Below are 20,034 nucleotides of genomic sequence, written 5' to 3'. Positions count from 1 at the left end.
ACTGTTCTCTCCTTCCTGTACGCATGGATGCTGGAGCTAAATTCATCTTATATCCTTCCACTTCTCTCCGTCCTTCATATAAGAAACTATTTTACCTTGTGCTAGTGATTCTTTTGCTAGTCTTTCTGCTATAATATGTCTTAATTTCATGAAAGAACCTTCCACTGGTATTTTTTTTATTGTGAAAAGCTTAAAACTTCCAACAAAGTTGCAAGAATTTTACAGAAAATACCCATATGTGTACCACCTAGATTCCACTGTTAGTTTTAGTATTTTATTACACCTCTGTTTACATCTCTGATACATCTTTATTCATCACTAATCCATTTTATTTGTATACCTTCTTTTGTGAACTGCCTTTCCGATATTTTCCCAATTTAAAATTTTTTTCTCTTCAATTATCAGAGTTCTTTGTGCATTTTAAATATATTCCTGTTTACTGTGTATGTGTGAATATTTTCTCCAAGTCTGTAGATGCCTTGTGCTGTCATTTTCCTCACGCTGTCTTGATGAGCAGAGGTTTTCAATTTAGATGATATCTCTAATTTATTTATTTTACAATTATTGTTCTCATGACCTAAAGAACGCCTTTCTTACTACCTCCATTCTGTGAAGATTTTTCTCCTCTGACAGCTTTAGCTTTAGCTTTCATGTTAGGTGTCTGATCCATCTTGAGTTAATTTGTTCTTATTAAGTGGTAAGGAGCGTTCAAATCCAGATTTTCCTCTAGACATCCAGCTGCTCCAGTGCCATTTGTTGGGAAGAACTTCCCCAGAGGGTCACCAGGTGCCTTTGAAGTCTCAGCAACATGTGAGTGTGGGTCTTTGTTCTGTTCTGCTAATCGTGCTTGTTCCTCATGCACTACTCGACTGTGTTGGTCCCTGAAGCTTCATATTAAATATTGAAAGCAGGTAACGTTCTCCAATCTTGTTCCTTTCACGATTGCTTAGATATTTTAAGGCCTTTGTATTTCTGTACACATTTTAGAATCACTACAGTAATTTATAATATTTAGTTTTGTTGTATAGTAGTAACTGCTCCAATTCTGTGGGGGGTTTTTGATTATAAGTTAATGGGGAAATATTTGGTCACATTTTTCACCTCTTGTGTGTGTAGGGAGAGAGAGTATGTGTTTTGTTCACAGGACTTACTGAGTTTCTCTTCCTTTTCTTATTCAGTAATTGCAGTTCTGGATCCTTTCTTATGAATCGTCATGGGAGGTGGGTTTCAGGTTCCTCATTTGCAGGAAAATGAGGTGACAGACTATTTTTTTTTTCTTAAAGATTGTCTTTCTGCCCCAGAGCCAAACTGCTACCCTCAAGTCCAGCTAGTCTGTGCAGTTCCTCCTGTTACCCCTGGTTATTGGAACCATGTCACATCCCTCCTGAATTTGAGAATTTTAGTTATTCATATTTTGAAATAAATTGTGCCATGTTTGTATCTGATTCTCATTGATAATTGTGCATTTCCCAGGATGGAATGTCAGAAAAACTGAACTCTTCATAAACAGTTTAATCTGTTTGAGTGTAGGAGTTGTTTAGTTCCTGGATGGCTTTGAACTCTTTTCTACCCTGAAGCAGCAAGGAGAGCAACAGCCTCAGACACAGCAGCCCTCAGTGTGGTTCTGCTCCACTCCTGTCACCTGTTAGACTTATTTTTTAATAAAGGCGAAAGTGCAGATTTCATGATAAGTATTCTTTTACTCATTGTACTGGTGTGTACTGAATTATTGAAGTGAAGAAGGTACTGGAGATTCAATAGTTTTTATTTCCATTGCCTAATAAATGCTGTTCCTAAAAACCTTTTAAAATTTGTTAGATAACAGATGAAGCTCTTAAATTGAAATTTGCAGTGCATAAGAATTTTTATCCAACTGGCTTTTTTTGTTTTGAAAAAAATTTAGTTAAACTTGTACCTTGCTGCAGACTCGACTAGTTCTTGTGTGTTACCCTACGTACTCTCCTGTCTTCATTCTCCCACTCCCAGCCCCAGGTCCTTCCTCATTTCCTCTTCCTCTTGAGATTTTTTTGCTGTGACAGGCTGGCAAGTAAAATAGAAAAATTTCCTGTGACAATCATTTGTTTTATATTTTATTAATTTCCACTCTGTGTGTGAGTGTGCGTTTTACTGGTTATTGAACCCCAGGCCTTAATACTAAACTACACCCTCCCCATTAAGACAGAGTTGTGCTAAATTGATCAAATGCCCAGGCTAAGCATAATCTTAATAACTGTCATCTTTCTGCTTGCTTTGGATTTACTCTTTCTAGATCTATAAGGTGAATGCTTAGGCATTGCTTGGAGATCTTTTTTCTTATAGGCAATTTAAAAAGGTATAAATGTCCCTCTAAGGTACCACATTAGCTTCATTCCATGAGTTTTAATATGTCATGTTTTAACCTTCATTTAGATGAAATATGTTCTAAATATGTTGTAATTTCTTCTTTTACCCATGTGTTATTGAAAAATGTGTTTTATATTTTTGTCTGTTTGAGAATTCCCCAGATTTCCTTCTGTCATCAATTACTAATTCGCTTTTGTTGTACTCACAGAACATAGTCTGTATAATTGAGGTCCTTTAAATTAATCTTTACTTGTTTATGAGCCTTGTATGGTCTGTTCTGGGCAGTGTTTCTTGTGTACTTAGAAGGAATGGATTTTGTTATCAAGTGGGTTTTCTTTCTGTAGATGTCTGTTAATGATAATGTTCAAGTCTTCTTATACTTATTATTGTCTTTCTACTTAATTCATTCTTGGTTTTAAATTATAAGTTACTACCTTGGTGAATTAGTAGTACTTTTGCCTGTAATTTACTGGAAGGTAGATTTTAACATGTTTATTTATGCATTGGTTATAAATCATACAAATGACTAGCAAAAATTACATATATAATATATATCCTATAAAATTTGCTTGTAATTAAATATTTACTCAGTGTGTTGAGTGTTAGGCATAGCACTGAATAAATTTAACAAAACCTTTTTCTACTGAAACTTGTACTATAGAGAATGACAGAAAACCTCCCAATGTGCAGTATGTTAAATGGTGGTAAGCACCGTGGAGGATTAATTGGGTGAAAAAGAAGAGGCATACATGGCTGACCAGAGAGGGTGTGTTAGGGTAGTCGGGACATAGACAGAGGCCTGAAGGGTGCAGAGTGGGCAGTAAATGTTGAGAAACTGTATATGCAAAGGCCCCGGGGGAGCATATTACTGGACACAGTTTACAGAACTTTACAGAAGGGCATCAGTTTCTGGAGCAGAGTTGGTGAGCGTCTCAGGAGCGGAGGCAGGCAGAAAAGGTAAGCAAGATCACAGGGGATATGATGGGTGACTGGAAGAACTTTGCTTTTGTGCTCAAGTCAAGGAGGATAGTACATTTTTTTTTCTTTTTAAATTTTATTGAGTTTATTGGTACATTTTAGGGATACAGTACAGTTACATTCATTGTTGGGATCATGTACCTTTACATGGCAAGTCTTGATTCTCATTTTTTCCCCTTACCTCTGCCCTCCCTTCACCCCCTCCTCCCCTCCCCATCTACAAACACTTTATTTTCATCTTTTCATTCTCTCACATTATGGTACATTTTTTAAGACCCGTTGGTAAACATTTTAAACTTCACAGGCTGTTCAGTCTCTGCTATTTTAGCCTGAAAACAGCCCTGGGTGATGATAAGTGAATGGGTGGGCTTGTGGTCTAGTGAAGTTTTAGTTTTGAATAACAGGCAGTTCTGTTTTACCAAACCTTGCTCTAATTACAGTAGATGGTGATTTCAGTGTTTCAAGTAGAGAAGACACTTGAATTACTATTTTTTAAAGGCACTTTAAAAGAACCTTATTTTGGAATAATTTTAGAGTTAGAGAAAAGTTGCAAAGAAAAGTTGCACTCTGCTTGCTGTGAAGCTAACAGCTTATACAGCTGTAATACATTTATCACAATCTAGAAATTAGGCTATTACTCTGAACTGTAGACTTTATTCAGATTTCCAGTTTTCCCGTTAAAGTCACTTTCCTGTTCCAGCACCCATTTGAGAGAAGCCTACGTTGCATTTGCTTGTTCTGCATCCTCAGTTTCCTCCTGTTTGTGAAGGCTCCTGGGCATCTTCTTGTCATGAACTTCTGATGAGCTCTGGCCAGTTCTTTTGTAAAATGTCCCAACTTGCATTTGCCTGTCTGACAATGACATTGCAAGAATAATAGGATTTACCTTCTGAGATGAGCTCGTGGGCTGCTTTGGTGAGGGCAGAAGTGAGGAGAACTCTTGGATAACTGTTGTAATAATCCAGGTGAGGCTTTGTCTAGGATGACTTTCATGGAAGTGGTCAGAAGTATTGCATTTATGAACTTATTCTGAGTGGGTTCCAATAAAATGTTTGATAATCACTGCTATAGCATCAGCATATTGTTTAGGAGAAGGAAAGGCTGTGACAAATGTATTGCAAATGAAGAAGTAGTCTTTTTTTTTCTTTTTGTCTAGCCCTTTAACTTCCTCTTTCTTACTTTTATTATCTTTCATCATTTGAGCGATTTAGAAACTAGTAAAGCTAGCTAAAATACTGTGATATTTGATTGTCTGTCTTGGTACATCCATGTTTAACTTAAAATATAAAATCAAGCAGTTTGTGGGTAATAACAGCTCTTTCTTGGATCCCAGGGAAATATAATTTATTATGAGCTGCCAGTACTGTTCTGGCATATTCCTAACTGGTTCCCTATTATGTAAAATGGCTTCTGTTTTCAGCCATGCTGGAGTTATCAAGAATGGCATATATCTTCTCAGTATAACCTGAGCAAAGTACGTACGTTCTCAGACATTGGACAGCAGGCCGCACAGTACATGGTTGCCTGAAAGAAAGAAATGTCCTGAGTACTGTGATTGGCCTGATGACATCACATAAAAGGAATTCAGATGGACAGCTGGGAATTGCAGAGGAGGGTGCTAGAGATGAGAATGGAATGCAGAAAATGACACCTTTGAGTCTTTGTTGTCAGGCCATACAGGCCCTGGGAAGGCTCCAAGAGGCTGGTAAAGATCTTTGTGGCCTTTCTTCTCCTTCTGCAGCTTACATTATGTGAAAGTTTGATCTCTTCATGACCTCCTATAATTCATATAGGCTTTCCTCTCCCTTTTTCACTTTTTTGTCATTTTGTTCTTCTGACTGGAAATTTCACAGTTCTGCATCCTAACTTACTAATTGGTGCAGTTTGCTCTTGTGGCTTTCTCTTGAATTTTTAAATTCAATCATTGTATTCTTCATTTTTAGAATTCTGTTTGGTTCTTTATTGTTTCTATCTCTTTGTCAAACTTCTCTCTTTTTAATGTATTGTTTTCCAAATTTCATTTAATTTTCTGTCTGTATGTTTTTGGGATCCACAGAACTACCTTAAGAGGATTATTCTAAATTCTTTTTCTGTCATTTCATAGATATTTTTTTCTTTTGGGCCCAAAATTGGAGTCTTTTAGTTTTGAGGGGTTTTTTGTTTTGTTTTGTTTCATTGTAACGATTCCCTGATTAGTTGTAATCCTTGTGTACCACGTTGCTTTATGTGCCTTGGAGGAAACCTCTCTCTCTCTCTGTCCTTTCTACGTGTTCTTCAGAAGGGTTAAACTTTTACTATTAGACCTACCCAGTGATTCTCATAGTCCAGCTAGTTGGCAACCCTGGATAGGCAGAGTTCCTGTGAATTCTTTAGTTGGATGTGCAGCTGGCTGATACTATGGACAATGGTCATAGCATATAGTCCCTGGCCAGCCAGTTCTACTATTTACAATCTCCAGCTGGGCAGGGCTCTGGACTGAGCTAGGTTAGATGACATTGCTACTGAAGATGGCTGGAGTAAGTGGCTGTGCTCTTTGAAATGTACAAAGGAGGATTGCTAGCCTGTCAGAGTGGTACCATGGGATGGCCTTTCGCTTGAATTCCTACTCTAGCCCCAAGTTTCTCTGGAATGTTGGAGGTGGGAGTCTTCCTGCCTAGGCATAGTTTTTGAGGGGGCCGTTGGGCTGAGGGGAGCCTCTGCTAGCCTTCTTGATCAAAACAGGTCTAGTACATATCTTCTCTAAAAAGCCTCTCTGGCTGTCCTTGTCACTGGCAGGGGCATTGCATTGGCCTTTGAGGCTGAGCATGATTAGCTGTTTACAGATTCAAGCTAAGTTGAACTTCCCGCTGTGTTTTGCTTTTTTTGTTTGTTTGCTTTTGTTTTATTTGGTACCTGGGATCGAACTTGGGACCATGCGCTTATAAGGCAGGCAGCAGAACTGGCTAAATCCCCGGCCCTTCCCCCTGTGTTTTGGAAGGTGATCAGTCTGCCTTTGTTGGGTGGGTTATGAAGTTAGCTCTTGACTCTGATAGGGTGTTACAGCTGGCAGGAATGCAGAGGAGTTACCAAGGTGTGATGGTAATTGTGACCTCTACTTTCTTTGCTTCTCTTTGTCCTTGGAGGTCCAGTTGTGTCATAACCCACAGTGTTCCCCAGGATGTGTGACCAGAGTGGGCTTGCTGTGATATATGTCTTGGGAAGCTGAGTCATTCTTTCCAGTTCTCTTTCCCACATGTAGAAACCATGGTCTGGGGTAAATTTTCTCCAGAGGACTGTACCAGCTTAGGGGAACTCGGAAGAGAAGGCACAGCAGTGGTGAGACATTCTTCTCATCCTTCTATTCCTGCTCTCATTCAGTTCTGTAGACTATCCAGGTGTCTCAGGCCTGTTTCCAGATGTTGGCATTTTCTTTCTCTCTCTTTTTGGGGGGGTACCTGGGATCAAACTTGGGACCTTGCACTTGCGAGGCAGGTGGCAGAACCACCGGGCTAAATCCCCAGCATCAGATATTGGCATTTTCAAGAAGATGTTCTAATCTGTGGCATTTGCTAGTTGAACTTTGCTGGTATAAGTGGAGCCCCAGACATCTGAATCCACCATCTTACCTCATTTCCTTTGGGCCCACTTTTGTACTTAACTTTTCCACCTAGAACTCTAAGAGCAGCTATGATCTTTTCCTTCCATAGTTCGTATGTACAATCTGTGATACTTGGGGTTGCTTTTAAAAAAAAACTTTATTATATCTTTGTATTGTTTGTAATTCATATACATTTCACACATCCAAAGTCAGTCATGCAACCATCACTTCAGTCAATTTTAGAACATTTTCATTACTCTAAAAATAAACTGTTATCCATTATGAATTAACCTCCCTCCTCTCTCTACCCCTAGACAACTGCTAATCTACTTTCAGTTCCTATAGATTTTCTCTTTTGGAATCTCATATAAACACAGCCATACAGGGCCAGGGATTTAGCTCAGCAGTTCAGTGGCCTGCCTTGCAAGTGCAAGGACCTGAATTCAATCCCTGGTACCAAAAAAAAACCATATAATATGTGGTCCTTCACAACTGGCTTTGATTTAACATAATATTTTCAGGGTTCATCCATATTATAGCCATATCAATTTCTCAGTCTTAATAAAAATGTTTAATTTTATTTAAACATTAACATTTTATTCCCTAGGAGAAAATACTTTTTCCTGTTTTGCTTTTTCAAGGTTCACTTTCCTTCTCACACATTCTCTTTCCCTCCCTGTGAGTATACATATCTGAGTTTAGCTTCATAGGTTTATTCTCAGAATTGGGTGACAATAATTATCTTTTAGAGTCTCTACAAACCTTTTTAAAAACCTTAAGAAAAATTTCTGTCTTTAAGTCCCCCAAAACTCAGCAATCACCTGTCTTTGCTTCTAATGAATAGAAAGAGGGGCAAGGAGAGCTCCAAGGGGAGACCTGGGTTCAGGTGGCCACACGCTTCTAGGTCAGTCATAGGTTTGGCTTTCTTCAGAGGAGACCCAGAACAATCCAATATAGACACTTTTTATCATTTAATCTCATAGTTCCTGAAGTCTTATTTTTCTCCCACCTTTAATCATTAAAAAAAAAATAGAATTGGAAATTGAAGCTTAGAGAAGTGGCTCCGGCTTATGCAGTCCATTAGCTACAGAGGCAAATCCTGAACCTGAGTTTTGAGTCTAAGTGGGAAAACCTTTCTCAGTAGCATCCTGTATATGTCACTACTGGTGCTCACCATTTAGAGTTTGGATGTTTCCAGAGAAGTGGAAGTAATCTTTGTGCTCAGCTTCTCTAGTGAAAATAGAAAATTGAAAATAACTTAAACTTAGAAATCTGCGATGGAATTAAGTGTGTTGGATACTGAAATGCAAATCTAGTAAGGCAGCTGAAAATTTAATGTTTTCAATGCATGTTTCACCATTTAACTTTGAGTTCAGAATTAAATTAGAAAAACAAAACACAAATGTACATTTAATTTTTTTTCTCTCTCCCAGACAGATACTGATTATGTACACAGTGTTGTGGCCAACCTGGAGAAAGAGTAAGTCCTCCTTCATTATGGGAATGGAAATATTTTAGTTGCTGTTTTCACTTTGCTTTTTGCTAAGAGAAAGTGCCTCTGTGGAGTTCATTGTTCATTACCTGCCATTGTCTTTTACATTGTATAAAGTGCCTACAAATCTAGTTATCCAGTGGGATAAATTGGTGTATTTCACTGTAGAAAAAGATTTAAGTGACATTTGTATATAACACTGTCATCGTTGAACACTTAGTTGTGGAAGGTAGTGAATATAACATAGTTATATGGGATCATTTAAGTCTTTTTGCCCTCTGTTTACCATGCAAAAATATTTCTGTTGTCAGGATAGAAAATCACACAGCTGTTTCAGACCTCTGTACTGAACTGTGTCTAAATCTGTTCTGCTCTGTGAAGTTTGAATACTGGTTTACTGTGAGCAGGGTACAAAGCAGATAATAGAGGGAAGATTAGGAAATTTCACATATTAGTACTTTTGACAAAATTGCTTTAGTACTTTTAGTAGGATATTATAAAAATTAGTCTCCAGCTAGGCATGGTGGCACATGCCTGTGATCCCAGCACTTAAGCTGAGACAGGAGGATTGCTGTGAGTTCAAGGCCAGCCTGAACTACACAGGGAGACCCTGTCTCAAAAAAACAAAAAAAATTAGGGTCAGGGATTTGATTCAGTGTTTCTGCTGCCTGCCTCGCAAGGACAAGGACCTGAGTTTGATCCCTGGTACAAAAACAAAAACAAAAACAAAAACAAAAAACAAAAAACTGGGCTGGGGATTCAGCTCAGTGGTTCTGCCACCTGCCTCAGAAGTGCAAGTCCTGAGTTTTATCCCCTCTACCCCTGCCGCCAAAAAAAAATCTCTAGACAGCTTTCTTCATTGACTTGGTACCTGGTTTTGCCTCTAAAAGATAGATATGTTTTCTTCTTCCTATTCTTCACCCTCCCATGCTTTTTTTTTTACAGTATTGGGGATTGAACCCATGGCCTTCACACTGAGCTATATTCTTTGCTTGCTCTCATGCCAAGCTAGACATTCTTTCTCTTATAAAAAGAAAAGACAAAGGAAAAACAAAAATTGTTTTCCTACTCTAGTTTTAATCAGCTACTCTAGGTTCTACCAGCTTGAACTTGTGAAAGAAGCTCCAGTACATTTGTGTCAGCACAGGTTGATGCGAGGAGCTTAGGAAAGGGTCTGCAGCTTCTACACCCCAGATGTTTTGGGCTAGACAGTTCTGCGCATGCAGAGTGGAATGTTTAATGGGGCTACGCTGGATGGAAGTGGCATTGCCCGGGATGGAGACCGCTGCGGGGTGGCTCCAGCAGAGCAGAACCATGTCGGCTTGGTGTGTAACTAAAGCTTCCTGAGAATGGAAGAACTTTGAATTCTGCATAAATCATGCATTTAGATCGCCACACAAATTCATTTATTTCCTTTTTTAACAAATTCCTTATTTTCTGTGAGACTGATTTATTGGTAAAGTTCTGATTCCTTTCAGGAATGTAATGCCTGCAGTTTGCCTAGGTTTCTATGCTGCTTTAAGGATAACAGCATTTTTTGCTGTTTTTAAAAAGCATTATTTTTTTTAAAAAAGCCAACAATCTTCTGCTACTAGAGAAATCTGTTTTCCAGTAAATAAAGTCAGTGTCATTTCCCACATCGTGACCTTGACATTGGACCTTCTCATACACGCTTATGATGTTTTAATATTCAATATGATAAAATGAGCATTCAGAGAGTAAATGACCCAGCTGCCCTTTCTCTCATAGATTTTCTAAAGAGATCAGTTCTGGCTTGGTGGAAGTCATCTCACCTCCTGAAAGCTACTACCCTGACCTGACAAACTTGAAAGAGACATTTGGAGACTCTCAAGAAAGAGTGAGGTAAAAACTATCTCATAAAAGTACCTCTTGCTTACCAAAGCTTAGGGTATTGAGAACTGAACTGGAGAAATCATCCTAGGGAGTCTCATTAAGCTTAGGCCAGCTTGTGAGACACACATTCTCTAGAGTTTTCTTAGAAAGCACAGCTTAATAGGAGTTTTTCTTTGAATTGTGTTTCCCTTCAACAGGCTTTTGGAACCCTTATTCGGCATTAGCCAGTGTGTTTCTATAGGTGACTAGGAGTTCACTGAAAGGATTTAATGCAAATTTAAATATGTTGCTATTTTTCTTCAGCATCTAATTCATACTTACTAATCTTTAGCTGTAAATGGAACACATTCCTAGGCCCGAGAATAGTGTTCCCTCAAATATAATTTGGTCTCTCTCCCTCCCTAACTCCTTACTTTGCTTTCTTCCTTCCCTCCTTTCCTTTCCCTTCTTTCTTTCTTTCTTTCCTTCCTCCTTTCTTCCCTCCCTTTTCTTTCCCCCACATTACTGAGGATTGCATCCAAGACCTTTGTACTGAACTACATGCCCCACCCCTTGGAGACAGTGTCTCACTGAGTCACTCAATTGTCCAAGCTAAGCTCAGACTTGTGATACTCCTGCCTCAGCCCAGGCAGCACCATGCCCGCCCCCAAAGTATAATTTTCAGAGCATTAGTTCAGTGAGACATTATTAAGCTGTTATTGCAAATAGGGCCTGCGTTGAAATAAGTTTGAAAAATACTGGATTACGTTTTTTCTCTCCACCAGGGGCCTCACTGCTAGATGTTTTAGCACCTCTAATGCACTAACACAAGCGTGTCTCTCAGCTGAGGCGGCTGTCAGTGTTTCACAAATTTGATTGACCTGAGTGAGACTCCTTTTCCTCAGCCCGCCTTGAGGATTAGTGTTCTCAGGAGTACTTTTTGATAAAGGCTTCATTAGGGAAAAGTGAATTTGCTTTGCCACTGTATGTGTGTGTGTGTGTGTGTGTGTCAAACACTGGAGTTTCTACAGCTAAGCTTATGTACACAGTTGCACTGGTCTCTGACCTGTGTGTGTTTGGAAACCCTTTCAGATGGAGAACAAAGCAGAACCTCGATTACTGTTTTCTCATGATGTATGCTCAGGAGAAGGGTGTGTATTACATTCAGGTAAGCACTCTCCTTTCGTGTCTTCACACTTCTAAAGGAAAACTATTAGTCAAGGGTATATTTTCACTAAACGGGGAATCTTTGAGAACACAACCACTCTCAGATCTGCAGCTCAGAGAGCTGGACCTTCCTGGTGATGAAAGGTGGCTCAGAGGCCTCCGTCGCTTGTTCTGCTGGTTAGCCTGTGGCAAGGCCACACACTGTGGTGTGAGCCTGTGGAGGGACAGTGCTACTCTCCTCATGCCAAGCCTGGACAGAAGAGAGGGCTGGACTCTCACTGTGGCCTTCCAGGCGTGCCCTCAGTGACCTGAAGACCTCTGTGGAAAGGCTCTTTTCTCCCTAGAGAAAGAAGCCTAGGTGTGTAAAACAGAAGCTTTGGGGGACATTCAGGATGTAGACCAAAGCAGCCAGTGATGTTCACTACATCCCCAGGGTGGGCACTGTCTGTGGTGGCTATGGTCAGGAGCAGAGCAGTAGCATGTGTAACAGTGTCTCCGTTTGCATGTAAACACATGATCCTCTAGATTTAGGTGGCATGTTTTCAAACACCTTTTAGGGCCTTATTTTAATATCTGCATAATCAGGAAAGCATTTTATTTTTGCATAGCCCAATATTACCATTGAGTCAATATATAAATAGATACATTGTACTTAAGGACTGTGTAAAGAACTTGAAAGTGTAGTTGTGTTGTTGCTTTAGAAATTTGTTTTCACTTTCCCTGGAGAGAATGAATGGAAACTGAATGCTTTCTTGTGGCACATAGGAAGGATGCGGGTTGGGAAATTCAGGCTGGGGTATAGATTAGGAAGAGAACTTTCCTTAGCAAGGTCAGCCTGTGACACTGAAGCACAGAACCAACGAGTTTGTGTTTATTGCAGCTTACCCCACATGCCAGCGTTGTTCTTTATGATTTACATGTTATGCTTTGTAAATCATTTAATACAATACCCTTTTTATTATAAAAATCACATACATTAAATTTACCATCTTAACTATTTCAGTGTGCAGTTCAGTATATTTACATTGTTGTACCACAGGTACATTGTTTACATTGTGCAGTTAAATATATTTACATTGTTGTAGCGCAGGTCTGTTTTCATTTTGCAAAATTGAAACACTGTGCCTATTAAACATTCACTCTCCCTCCTACTACTTCTCCTGTGTCCTTAGTTACCATCCTCTATCTTGTTTCTATGATTTTGACTATTTTAGATAGTAGATTATAAGTGGAGACCTACATTTTTTGTCCATTTATAACTGGTGTATTTTGCTTGTCATAATATCCTGAAGGTTCATCTATGTAGTAGGATGTGACAGGTTCCCCTTTTTAAAAGCAGCATAATATTCCCTTGCATTTTTATACCACACTTGTTAATTTGTATACTGATGGACATGTAGTTGCTCCCAGCTCTTGTCTGTTGTGAATAATGTTGTCATGAACATGAGGTACACATACCTTCTGACACACTGTGTGGCATTCTTTTCGATAGATACTTAGATGTGGAGTTGTGGATTAGATAGTTCTATTTCTAATTTTTTGAGGAGTCTTCATACTGTTTTTCACAGCAGTTGTCATTTTACACTCCTGCCAACCATGTAAAGATGTTCCATTTTCCAGGCCTTCTTGTCAACACTTGTTGTTGGAGTTTTTAATGAGGTCTTCCTAATGGGTCTAGTGTGACGTCTCATTGTGGTTCTGATTCTCATTTATGGTGATTGATGTTGAACATCATTTCATGTACTTAATTTGCCATTTGTGTATCTTCTTTGGAAAAATGTTTAAGAGCTTTGCCCATTTTTCTTTCTTTTTCTTGTAGTACTGGGGATTGTTGAACCCAAGGCCTTTTCACTGAGCTACTTGAATTTTTTAAAAATTTATTTTGAGACAGGATCTTGCAGAGTTACTAAATTCCCCAGGCTGGGCTCAAATTTGTGATCCCCCGCCTCAGCCTTCTAGAGTGCTGACATTACAGGCATGTACCCCATGCCTGGCTCTATTTTTCACTTGATTTGTTGCTGTATTTTCTCTAATTCTGTACATTGCCTTTTTACTGTATTATTTCCTTTGATGTACAAAAGTTTCCAAGTTTAATGTAACTTATTTATTTTTGCTTTTGTTGTATTTATGACATCATCAAATCCGATATTCTGAAACTTTTCTTCTAAAAGTTTTATAATTTTATCTCATTGGTTCAAATCTTTAGTATACTTCAGTTAATTTTTGTATATGGAGTAAAGTATGCATCTACTTTCATTCTTTTGCATGTGAATATCCATCCAGTTTTCCCAGCATCATTTGTTAAAGAGACTATTTTTCTATATTGTATATTTTTGGCATCCCTGTGGAAAATATTTGCAATGGTTTATTTCTAAGCTCCCTACTCTGATTGGTCTGTGCATCTGTCCTTATACCAACACCACAGTGAATGGATCTGTGGTATGTTGGAAGTGTGAGGCCTCCAACTTTATTGTTTATTTTTTTAGAATTGTTTGACTTTTTGTGTTCTTTGGGATTCTGTATGATTGTTTAGAAACTATAGGAATTTTGGTAGAAATTGCATTAAATATGTAGATTACTTTGGGTAATGTTGATATTTTAATATTAAATATGTTCAAATATTGTTTTATCAATTTGTTAATTGTAAAAATATTGTTTGCCTTTTGTGTTTTGTTGATTTTTAATAGTGATATATTTTGATCCTCATTTGATTCCTTTTGTGTATAATCTGTAGATGTTGGTAATATTGTGGTTACATAAAGTATCTTAAAGTGATGTTGATATCTATTTAAAATTGATAATTTAATTCATCCTGTAAGAGTTCTCTACATTTTTACCTTTCTTTGTCCCCACTTTTTGTTATTAATGACAGTTACCTTTTTATATTCTATATTCATAAACATAGATTATGCTTTCTTTTTTATGCTTTTGGTTTTAAAAATTCTTTACCAGATTTAAAAGTGGTTTATACACCTGTATTACCTGACTACAGGGCTCTATATTTGTATATTTACAGCTAACAAAATTTTGAGGGTTTTGGGGGAGTTTTTAGTATGATTTTTTTGTTCTTTTCCTTTCACTTAAAGTTGTAGGTCTCTGAGAATAAGGTAGTAACATTGAACTCACTAAATTTTTGTTTTTATAGCAAAGTCTTAATTTCTCTTTTATTTTTGAATGACAGCTTTGGCAGGCATAGTATTCTTGATTAATAGGTTGTCTTGGTTAGTATTTTGAATATACCATTAAGTTTTTGCTGAGAAATCTTACAATAGTCTAATAGGAACTCCCTTGTATATGATGGGTCCCTTTTCTTTTGCTGTTTCTAGATTTTTTTCTTTGTCTGAGACGTTGACAGCTTGATTATCAAGTTTCTTGATATAGATCTCTTTAGATTTATCATAATGGAATTATTTGAGCTTCTTGAACTTGTGTGTCCCATTTTTCTTTCTAAATGAGGGAAGTTTTCAGCTTTATTTCTTTAAATAGATTGTTTTGTCTTCTTGAAGTTGATAGTACATATGTTATTTTGCTTTATGGTACCTGTAGTTTCCTTAGGCTGTCTTTATTTTTTTCAGCTGCATCATTAATTTTGAAAGTTCTGTCTTTCTGTTTGCTGATTCTTTCTTCTGCCTGGCCAGACCTGCTGTTCAAGTCCCTCTAGTTTCCATTTGGGTTTTGTATTCTTTGGTTCTAGTTTTTGTGATTCTTCATATTTTTAATCTCTTTCTTATTATTCTCACTTTATTCATGTATCATTTTCCTGATTTTGTTCACTTTTTTGTGCTCTTAATTCACTTAAGTCTTATGGCAGGTATTTTGAATTCTTTAGTAATTATATATCCAATTTTAGGGAGTTAGACTCTGGAGATTTAATATGTTCCTTTGGATATACCATATTTTTATTTCTTTTGTCTTTGTTGGGATTTTGGTATTTGAAGTCGGCTGCCTCTACTAGTCTTTGTAGCCTGGTGTACTGGAAGGACTTCTTCCATTCATCCTAGGGAGATCCTGGCATCCTCTGCAGTTTTTGTTTTGTTTTTGGCCTAGTTCTCTCTCTAGACTTGTGGGGTGTAATCTGAGGTTTACTAACTTCTACCACAGTGCTCCCCCTGCTATCAGTCTGCAGTACAGTGGCCTCTGAGTTGTAGTAAGCAATAATGCTGGTGCTCCCCTAGTGTATATCTGTGGTACTGCACCCTCTGGTGCTAATTGATGCTTCATGTTCTTGGCCCCAGCTCCGTGCTCTGCTGGTGTCTCTGCTTTGATTTAGACGCGACAGAAGCCAGTCCTTCAGGATGCATCCCAGAAAGTCAAAGCCATTGGATGTGTGTCTATTCCTTTCTCTCGCCAGGGAGAAGTCAGGCATTAGGTGTTTCTCGCCAGTCACAGCATACCATGTCCCTGGGAGGAACTCTGGTTTTTTAGCGTGCAGATATTTAATCCCTACTCTGTGGAAAAAGATGGGTCTGGGGTTTTTCTCTTCCATCATGTGTAAAATAACCCTACTCTAGGGACTGATAGCCTGTTTTGTTGTCACTTAACATTGGCAATCTCATTAAATGCTGGTAAATATAGGTTGGTATAATTTTAATCATTGTTCAGATAGTAGAGTTACTTTATTGCTGGTTATTTTAATTGTTTCTTACAGTTTCTGATGTTTCAAAGATAAATTCAATAAACATTCTTAAAACTTTTTTTTTGCCCAAAAATTGTGCCTAAGTGGGGATTGCTTTATATTTGTCTTAATAATCTTACATTATGTACAATTTTGTTGATGAGTTTCTTGTGAGCTATAAAGTTTTAGTGGGAAAACATGTAGCCTTTAAAAGACCTCAAATTATGCTAGTTTTGAATGTTTATAAAGGAAAGAAGTCACTTGGGAAAGTCTGGAGAAGACTAGAGCGAGGTGTGTGGAAACACAGGAATGTAACCCAGACTTCACTGCTGTCCCTAGGGATGTGGCTTCACCACTGAATTGTGGGAGATGAGTCGTACCCAAGACTTTGAAAGGGTGCTTTGAAAAACGCAGTAGAGTCCAGGGTTAATTTAGGGCAACCAGAACACAAACCTAAAGGAAGGCCCAAAGTGCCTTTTCTTTTTCCTAGTGTCATGCCTGTGCCTTGTAGTGAAGTTTCTACTGACAGAGTCATGCAGATTTATAAAGGGGCCTATTGCCAATGACTTGGAATGAAGACAGTGTCTTCTGGCAACTTTTAGATGATCCAGGCACTGCTGGGGAGTGTGGCTGTGGGTATGGCACATATGTGAGGTGGCTCCAGATGAGCAGTGGCTCACTAGGCCAGCCCGTCTCTCCCTCCCAGGGAGCCATCTTAGGGTTTCAGCACTCACTGATGATTTTTCTCTGGATCAGTTATTTTATTAGAGGTTTCCAAGTGGTAATTTTCTAGTTGCCTAACCTCAAATGCTCTTTGAAGCTGAGTTCTTCTTTAAAGAATTTCCCTTCCTTAACTATTTGCTTACCTTGAAAAATCATTCATAAGGAAAGGCAAAATAAATGCTTCTTTCTCTTTATGAATTTTTAAAGCTGGTACCCTGGTAGTCTCCAGTGGTAGCCATTTTAAAGATATCCATATAAATTCATGGGGGTTTGTTTGTTTTCAAATGGGGTCTCACTGTGTAATTCAGGCTAGCCTTGAACCCACTGTGTAGCCCACGCTGGTCTCAAACTCGTGGTGATCCTCCTGCTTCAGCCTCCAGTGTGCTGGGATTACAGGTGTGCATCGCCATGTCTGGCTGAACTTCATAAGTATATTTGATTTGTGTGTCAATCCATTCTGTTGTTATCTTACCGAGGCCCACATTGGTACATTGTGATCCAGTGTTACCTCTTCACCTTGACTCTTGCATTCTTTCTGTGTATATCCTACTTGTTGATCACTTCTTTGCTGACTGGTATGGGAGTCATGCACCTGTCCTGTCCCAGATCTGGAACCTGTCACTTGTCTCAGGAGCCTGCCCCTCTCAGAGCTGGGTGGTATGTAGGGACATCACCGGCTACCTGAGATGCTCGTTTTTGTCATGTTGTCTTCACCTCCAGGACTTTCAGCAAGGAAAGAAGTATTTTGTTTTTTAGAGAAAAAAACTCCAGAAATTTCTATTGGTATTTATAATTTAGATGCAAGATTTATAGGGGTTTTGAATTTACACTTGCATGGCTTTTTCTTACACTGAAAATCTTGGTTTTTAGTAACACAATTCTGATAATACACTTGTTTTATCCTGTAGTGTACCTCGCACTGGATCAAGTGTCAGTAGCAATCCCTCTTACAAGACAACTACTGAGTGCAGGCTAAACACACTCTGCTTCTCCCTATCAAGTGGATCCCGATATGGATTTACTCATATGATCAGAGTACCCGTGTGTGAAGGCTGCTGAGTGGCGCTCTCTCCTTTGTGACTGAGACACCAGCCCTGTACCAGACTGAGTGCCTTTGTTTCCATTTGCATGCCATTTTTAGGTCTTATTTTTTTCCTTTTTAATTACATAAACATTCCAAAAGATGCCTTTACAGAAATCTCACTTTTATCCCTCGTCCACTCATCCTGTTTCCTCCCTCCTCCATGGATAACCCCTGTTTATTTTTAGTGTTTCCTTACACTTTGAAAAAACTTAAGCAAATACACATATGGGGCATTTGCGTGTTTCAGACACAGTTATCTGTGTCTTGCTTTTTAGTTCCCCTCTGCAAATGAGCAGTCGATAGTAGGGGGCCATGTCAGATTCTGCAGCATGGCCCCTGCTGTGACCAAACACTGTGTCAGAGAAGGATTAGGTTCGCTGAGCACCTGCATGTGGGTGTCCACAGCCTGTACCTTGAGCCTCCCAGATGTGCCTTGGCAGGGGACTCGTTACACGGTGGCCCATCCACACTGTGGAGCACCGAACAGCCACAGGAAAGAAATTCAATGTACAGGGCCACGGGTGTAGCTCAGCAGTGCAGTGCCTGCTCAGCAAGAGTGAGGCCCTGGGTTCGATGCTCAGTACCAAAGAAGAAAAAAAAGCCCCTTAAAAAAAAAGGAAAAAAGAAACTCAGTGTACAACACCTAATCTCAAAGGGAGTATTCTCAGTTTAGAAGCCAACTTCACAGGCTTATGTGCTACCACGATTCCACTTCTGCGGCATTCTTAAAATGACTGTTGTGGAGATGGACCGCAGCCCCCAGTCACCAAAGGGTCCGGAAGCTAGGGAAGCAAGGAGTGTCTGGCTGTGGCTGGGAAGGGCCGTGTGGTTCTGTAGAGCTCTACCTGGTGGCTTTTGGACAACTGCAGTGAACTGTTTCCCAGCAGGGACACCGTCCCACAGTTATGCTGGAGAGTGTTCCCCGGGTAAACACAAAGTGATACTAATGAGACAAGAAAGTGGAACAAGCAGTTTTTCTAATTTAATCCACCATGTGTGACTTTACATGTGTGTAAGTAGGCGCACTGCATTCTGAGTGGACTCACCCTTTGCTGGTGTGGGGATGGGTCATCTCCCTTCCGACCTGGTCCTCCAGTGTACGTGGGGCAGCTTCCTCAGAAAGCAAGGTAACTGCTGTGTGGCCCTGTGCCTCATCCCCTGACTCCCACCTTCCCCAAGGTCCGGGCCTGTGGCAAGTCTTTTCCTGTGACGATGGCCCCACCTGTAGGCCAAGCCCGAGGCATCCTGACTCTGAGTGGTAGGCAAGACTATCAGCGTGTCCTTCCGAAGGCGGCGGCTACTGCTGCCGCTTCCCAGGCAGGAGGAGGAAAGCTATGGGAGTTTAATAGGTGAATAATCTAAATTCATAGGAAAATGGATACATTTTGAGGATAGACTCCTAAGTGAAATAAGTCACACGTGTAAATACCGAATAGTTTCTCTGGTGTGAAAAACTATAATAGTACTCAAGATCCTAATGAGATAATTAACAATGTGAAATAGGAAGATTAGGGAAAAGAAAAAAATATGAGAAAATGAGAAAATGGAAATAAAGTGTTTGTAAATGGGGAGGGGAGGAGGGGGGGAAGGGAGGGAGGGACAAGGGGAAAAAATGAGAACCAAGACCTGTCATGTAAAGGTACAAGATCCCAATAATGAATGTAACTGGACTGTATCCCTAAAATGTACCACTAAAAATGAAAAAGGTGAATAATCAAATGCAAAGAAAAATTACCTAGGTAATGAGAAGTGATAGAGTGAAATTAAGACAAGAAAAACATTAAAAGGCTCTTATGGCTTTAAAATGAGAACAGAGGGGCCTCTGGGGAGGAGCCTCTGCCTGTCCAGGACCCTGACTTGTCCCCTCCCTGGTGGCCTAGAAGAAAAGCCAAGCACAGATGGCACAGGGCACTGGCATAGTACACAGTTAGCTGACACCGGGCGAATTGCCAGGCTTCCTGGGTATTTTGTAGGAGCCTGTTAAAATGGCAGAGGGAACGTTTGAGACTGTCACGGGCAGGTATAGGAACCAACATGTACCTGACCATCTCCCATGAGCAGGAGATCTGAGGGCACTGGCTGTACCCTGGCATCATGCATCTGTTGTCATATTGGCATATCCAGCCTGCAGACATGGTTTTGGTTTTGTTGTTTTGTTTTTCACTGCTAGGAACTGGACCCACAGCCTGCAATGAGCAGCATCTCAGAATTGCCCAGGTTGG

At 39.5% G+C, this 20,034-nt stretch overlaps 1 protein-coding gene across 1 annotated transcript in view; it reads left to right on the top strand.

Annotated features, from left to right (window-relative positions):
- Positions 1–20,034, top strand: part of Mgat4a (alpha-1,3-mannosyl-glycoprotein 4-beta-N-acetylglucosaminyltransferase A) — a 109,511-nt gene that overhangs the window by 65,610 nt on the left and 23,867 nt on the right. Inside the window, exons 6-8 of the mRNA XM_010643224.3 lie at positions 8,332–8,378; positions 10,140–10,253; positions 11,316–11,391. Coding sequence (XP_010641526.1) covers positions 8,332–8,378; positions 10,140–10,253; positions 11,316–11,391 — 237 coding nt within the window. The remainder of the gene's footprint in view (positions 1–8,331; positions 8,379–10,139; positions 10,254–11,315; positions 11,392–20,034) is intronic.

The sequence above is a fragment of the Fukomys damarensis genome, unplaced genomic scaffold, assembly GCF_012274545.1.
Source record: "Fukomys damarensis isolate Sample0158 unplaced genomic scaffold, DMR_v1.0_HiC HiC_scaffold_9, whole genome shotgun sequence".
Lineage (NCBI taxonomy): Eukaryota > Metazoa > Chordata > Mammalia > Rodentia > Bathyergidae > Fukomys > Fukomys damarensis.
This window is presented reverse-complemented; position numbering and strand designations above follow the sequence as displayed.